The sequence below is a fragment of the Diuraphis noxia genome, unplaced genomic scaffold (genome assembly GCF_037042655.1).
Source record: "Diuraphis noxia isolate RWA-SAM2 unplaced genomic scaffold, SU_Dnox_SAM2 contig0004, whole genome shotgun sequence".
In the NCBI taxonomy this organism is placed as follows: domain Eukaryota; kingdom Metazoa; phylum Arthropoda; class Insecta; order Hemiptera; family Aphididae; genus Diuraphis; species Diuraphis noxia.
In genome coordinates, this window is record NW_028301714.1 from 56,894,655 (window position 1) to 56,900,654 (window position 6,000).

At 26.7% G+C, this 6,000-nt stretch overlaps 1 protein-coding gene across 1 annotated transcript; it reads left to right on the plus strand.

The window, feature by feature from the left end:
* The first annotated feature begins 1,376 nt into the window (after nucleotides 1-1,376).
* On the plus strand, nucleotides 1,377-5,681 carry LOC149056228 (uncharacterized). The gene is made up of 5 exons (XM_089226374.1): nucleotides 1,377-1,633; nucleotides 3,276-3,323; nucleotides 3,437-3,505; nucleotides 3,631-3,790; nucleotides 3,912-5,681. Exons 1-5 carry the CDS (start codon nucleotides 1,400-1,402, stop codon nucleotides 3,992-3,994), a joined length of 594 nt encoding a protein of 197 aa, XP_089082500.1. The 5' UTR covers nucleotides 1,377-1,399; the 3' UTR covers nucleotides 3,995-5,681.
* The last annotated feature ends 319 nt before the right edge of the window (nucleotides 5,682-6,000 follow it).

Consider the following 6,000-nt stretch of genomic DNA (forward strand, 5'->3'; position numbering starts at 1 on the left):
AAATTCTCACAGGCTATAAAAAGCGACGCAAACAAAAAAACGAACTTCATATACCTAGTGTTTAAAGTTGCCCAATTGAAATACCTATATACCTAATAAAGGACTAAATAGTCATCGTACAAACAGTACCTATGTATAATACCCATTATATATAGTATAATATTTATATTTTATAGAACTTTAAACTTTAAACTCATTGACTTGCAATTTACAGTTAAGTCAATATTTGAACTTCAAATGCTAATAAAAAAAAATTATGTCTATGTATTCTTATAATTTTTTAATCACTATAAGAATAACTTATGAGAAACTTTGTATTAAATTTTCAAGTATTTTGATTGGGCCAAAAAAATTTTATCGACACTTTAAAAAAAAATTATCAGATAAATTGAAAATTTCAGTTGTCTATAAATATCTCAAAAAAGTCAAAATATTTTGAAAATTAAATCATATTAAGAAAATGCCAATCTAAATAACTGATAAAATTTTCAAGTATCTACGACTTATACTTTTTGAATTATAACAAATGTTTAAAATCGTTTGAGGATAAATTGTTATCGTTACGCTATTTCGTAAAAATTTAAAATTCAAAGGCACCTAAAATTTTTCGTATAGTGATGCTTTGAGTTTTCTCTATAGCTACTTGAAGGAAAACGTATGGAAAACATAGTGTTGTATTTTTAATCCTTAGTTATATACACAAAATTTTTTCTGATTTTTCAACCTCAAAATTACTTGAAAATTTTCGGGGTTTCGACAGAAAATTTGAACTTCAAATGATAATAAAAAAAAATCGTGAACGATTTTTAATTTTTTTTAGCTACAATAAGAACAATTCATAAGGAACCTTGTATTAAATTTTCAAGTTTTTTTGGTCATCCAAAATTTTTTAACCGACACTTCAAAAAAAATTCTCATAAAAATCGAAAATTTCAGTGGTCTATAAATAACTCAAAAAAGTAAACATTTTTTGAAAATTAAATTGTACATAGATAACATTAATATAAACATTTGGTGTAGTTTCAAGTATTTACAGTATTTAGTTTTTGAATTACAACCATATAAAAAAATCGATTTGGTCGAAAACTGGTTTTGCGTAAACATTCCCGTTTTCTGTCATTTTAGATTCTGAGCGGAGCGATGAATGTATTGATTTTACCATGATGTGTGTTTTTTTTTTATCATTGATTATAAAATATACTGTATAGTATTTATAATAAATGCCTACATAGGTATGCATATTTAAACAAAAACAAATTATTGTCCGGGCGACGCTGATTGGAGACAAATATTATTATAATAAATACATAACAACGAATGAGCTATTATTTGATTCAATTGATAGTTAATATTGTTCATTCCAATACATCCGTTTACTTTGAAAATAGCATTAAAAAAAATGTCAAGAAGAATTATCTTTGCCGGTCTTGCGTTTAGCACTTTAAGTGCAGTAGGATTTTTATATAATTACATAACCAAGAAGAAGAAATTGTCAAAAGCTGGTGATTTAACAAACTCAAGCATTCGAATCGATCAACCGTCCAAGCCAACCGACGTGGAAATAGTTATGCCATCAGAATCGACCATAGTGAAAGAGATTACAAGACCAGTGTCTCCATCTCCAACATTCGAAGTAACAATTGATTTTAGATTATAATAGAAAGTTTATACTCTATAGTAGGTACTTATTGAATAGTATCTAAAAATTTAAATTCTTAATAATTATCTTGGGGGACGAGGTGGCCGAGTGGTCTACCGACGCGGCTGTGGCTCAGCAAGTCACGGTGTCCGGAGAACAATTGCCGGCATTGCCGCCATCCCCCACTCCGGAACATGGCAGAAACCTACGTGTACCCCAATAGAAATTCTTTCAAAACTCTCACCCACGTGTAAAACCAACCTACAGTTCCATAAGAACCTACAGTACTATCCCCTTCCCAATGGCCTTAGTTGCCGTGGGAAAATTAAAAAAAAAAAAAAATTATCTTAAGAGCCGGACATCACATGATTTAATGTTGGTATAGTTGTATTATTCTTATATTCAAATAATTAATTTAATGTAGATACGGTAATTTCTAAATGGCTGTTATGGCAGAGAAACAATGATTTGTAATAAAATAATAATAGTTTATTATTTTTATAAAAATGTTAGATTATTTCTGTGTATATCATTTTAGACAAATTTATATATAAACATAATAATTTTGAATATCTAAATGACTTCTAAAGCTAATTTTATAAACCTATATAATATATATAAATGGTTTTCTGTCTGCTTGTCCTATTTGTATTTCTAAATGGCTTAATTAATTGCTATGAAAAAAATTTGGTACAAAAATATATTAGATTTATGGTCAGAATATACATAGATTAAATATAAACTAATATCGATAGACCTAAATATCTTTCAATCGAATATTTGAATTGTCCATACTGTTCTCGATAAACAAATTAAATTACATTATGTTTAACTAAATTGAATATCGTTATATATATACATATTACTAAGTATATTTTAACCGTTATCTTTCTATATATATATAAGTATACTGCTATCAAAACTACATGAAATGAATAAGAGGTAGGATTTTAAAAAAACTAACACGATATTTTATATTCGTGGTACGACGGAAGGTTCTTATCGCTGTTTTTGGGTTTTACGATAATTTGAATGAAATCGGTTTTCACGTTGCTGTATGGGTATTATCGATAATAATAATTTTATTACAACGAAAGAAAATCATAAATATTTGTAATCTTTCACATCATTTCTGTAACTGACAATACAGACACAGTATTTTCAATTTAATTTGGTCGTTATCAACGGTGAAATAAACCTACTCTTTGTGTACCGTGTACAATCTTTCATTTAGTTAGTGTTTAGTTAGTTATTTTGAAATTTATTTTCATACAGTTATTATTATTTAAAATTCGCCAACATAATTGTACATTAAATTGTGAAGAGATAAACAACGAATTTAAAAAAAAGGTCAGTGAAGATGACACCGTAGATACAAATTTATTTTAACTGAAAAAAAATTAAAATATAAAATGTATAATTATTGTTTTAAAAAAAATTAAGCGTAGAAAAAATAATAAAAAATAATAAAAAATAATTCGTCAATCATTTTCTTATAAATAAAGTTATAGTTACATATTTTATACATTTAAAAATGTTTTCCTAAGTACTTATGGCCAGTTACTTTCCATTATTCCTTTACTACTTATACTAATTTAATATTACATGAATGATATATTTTCGTAAATATTTTCAGGCCATTATGAACCGTACTAATCGTCCTATGTTTGATTACCTAATTAAGGTAATTATTTGAATTATATTGTTCTAAGTATTGAAGTTTAACTTTAAGGTTAAACTAAACCATCCCCAAAAATAAATCCTGTGCACATATAAATGGTATGTAATCTGTTTCAGAACATTGAAGACGATATGAAATTAATTACGAGTATACCGAGCAACAGACCAAGAAAGTCGATACCTAAGGTAAATAAGAATAAACTTTATATAAGATTAAGAATATGAATGTTGATTCATAATATTAATTGCCTGTTTGTTGTTAGGAATATAATATAATAGTAAATATTATAACTTGAGCTCTTTTATTTTAGAAGTTGAAGGACTTTGATGATAAAAGAAAAAACCATCCGTTGCTTCTTTTAAATGAGTTATCCCCTTGTTTAAACATTATTACAACTCTAGAGGACAAAGATTATCCTCCACAGTACAAGGTTGAATGTGTAATAGATGATCGTTATTTTTGTGCATACGGTAATATTTTTGTATTGTATCATTACCACCAACAAATATTGGTTGGATGAATTTTAGTATTGATATTTAAAATTGTTCTATAATAATTAGTTAACATTGCCTTTAATTTTTAATTTTGTAGAACCATCAAAAAAAGCAGCCAAAAAGAAGGTTGCCATTTCAATACTCAATTATTATTTTGATAAAGAAGAAAATGTTCAATGAAAATATTATAGACTATTAAGCTGTATATTTATACGTGTACAATTCAAATTTAATTAGATAAAGTATCTACTCTGACTTATGATATTTAATTCATGTACCTGCTTTTATTTTATTGTTAATTACAATTAACAATAAAATAAAAGTAGTTACATCAATTAATGTCATACACCGCAATATAATATCTTACCTAATTAAATTTAATTGTACATGTTATACAGGATGATTTGTGAGGCGTAAAACATTCATTATTAATAAAAATATTTACTTTTTTCGAATTTTTTTTTTTCAAAATTTTAGATCTATGCTGTTCTAAAACTAAATAAATTTTTTATATTTTTCACCCATATATTTATCAGGTAAATCAACTATCAACTTTTTATTTTTAAATGGCAACTTATGTTAAAAATATCATAAATTAATAAGGCTATTATTTTAATGAATTCCACGTTTAAATTTAAATTTTTCATAAATCCGTTGACGAGATATTATAGTCTCCCAAAGTTTGATGGTTTTGGGGTGGTGTTTGTGTATAAATGTGGTATACCATGTCAGTACCGCGGCCGCAGTTGGGATTTTTGTACTCTAGCGTAAAAAACTAAAAAATAATACACTTTTCAAATAAATTCAGTAAGTACGATAGTTAAGGCTGAGTTGTGCCCCAAAATAAGTAAACATATTTACCCAGGACAAACACCACCCCAAAACCATCCAATTTTTGGAGACTATAATATCTCGTCAACGGATTAACGAAAAATGAAAATTTAAACGTGAGAATTCATTAAAATAATAGCCTTATTAATTTATGGTATTTTTAACATAAGTTGCCATTTAAAAATAAAAAGTTGATAGTTGATTTACCTGATAAATATAAGGGTGAAAAATATTGAAAATTTATATAGTTTTAGAACAGCATGTTCATAAAATTTTGAAAAAAAAAAAGTAAATAGTTTTTATTAATAATGAATGTTTTACGCCTCACAAATCATCCTGTATAACATGTACAATTAAATTTAATTAGGTAAGATATTATACTGCGGTGTATGACATTAATTGATGTAACTACTTTTATTTTATTGTTAATTGTAATTAACAATAAAATAAAAGCAGGTACATGAATTAAATATCATAAGTCAGAGTAGATACTTTACCTAATTAAATTTGAATTGGACACGTATAAATATACCCTGTATATGCAGTTTAATAGTTTATAATTTCATTTAAAAAAAGTGCCCATTGTTATTCAAGTTTTACACTTTCTAAAATCGAGGATTGTAATGACCACCATGAACTGATGTTTGTGCCAATATATAATTATGCAAGAAAACTATCATTCAAAAATGACTGTCTCGTTCACGTATGGGAAATCGAACGGCCTGAAATTGTTTATTTATGGGAATGAGATCGGTATGAGAATACGCGATGAAACTATCGAAGAAAATTATGTCTAAGGCGTCACAACAAACTTCTCGTGAAAAAAAATTGTTTTTTTGACCCGATAAGGTAGAAAACGCCGCTAAAGTTCCAAATCATCAGCCAGTTTAAATTTCACAGAATGAGATGTTATGTTTAGGAAATCATCATATTATGCTATAAAATAATGTTTTTTTGAAACGACATTCGATGTACCTGTTTGTAAAATATAATATATTCGAAATAAATTGTGATTAATAAATACTATTACTTAATATTATTGCACTTTTTGTTCTAATGTTTTATTGAACTAATTGTATGTACTTGTTTGATTCACAATAAGATAAAAAGAATTTGTTTATCAAAATTATGTTCAATAAGTAATAATTATTGTTTTATAACAAAGTAGTTTATTAGCGGAGTGGTGGCTTTTAATACTTCGCCAAGGTATAACTGTGATAACCTAAGATGAAATCTGATAGTACGCAGGTGAGGTTTAGGGAACTGAAAAGTATGATAAATGTAAGGCAGCAAATTTTGGACACGCGGAAAAATTTTATTGTTGGGTGAAAATTTTATTTTTGGATAATGGTGAA

What these genes read in the sequence shown, in the direction of transcription:
- LOC149056228 (XM_089226374.1), top strand. Translation starts at nt 1,400, where the DNA reads ATGTCAAGAAGAATTATCTTTGCCGGTCTTGCGTTTAGCACTTTAAGT. An exon ending in CTCCATCTCCAACATTCGAA is followed by an intron (nt 1,634 to 3,275) that starts GTAACAATTGAT and finishes AAATATTTTCAG; the next exon opens with GCCATTATGAACCGTACTAA. An exon ending in TGTTTGATTACCTAATTAAG is followed by an intron (nt 3,324 to 3,436) that starts GTAATTATTTGA and finishes AATCTGTTTCAG; the next exon opens with AACATTGAAGACGATATGAA.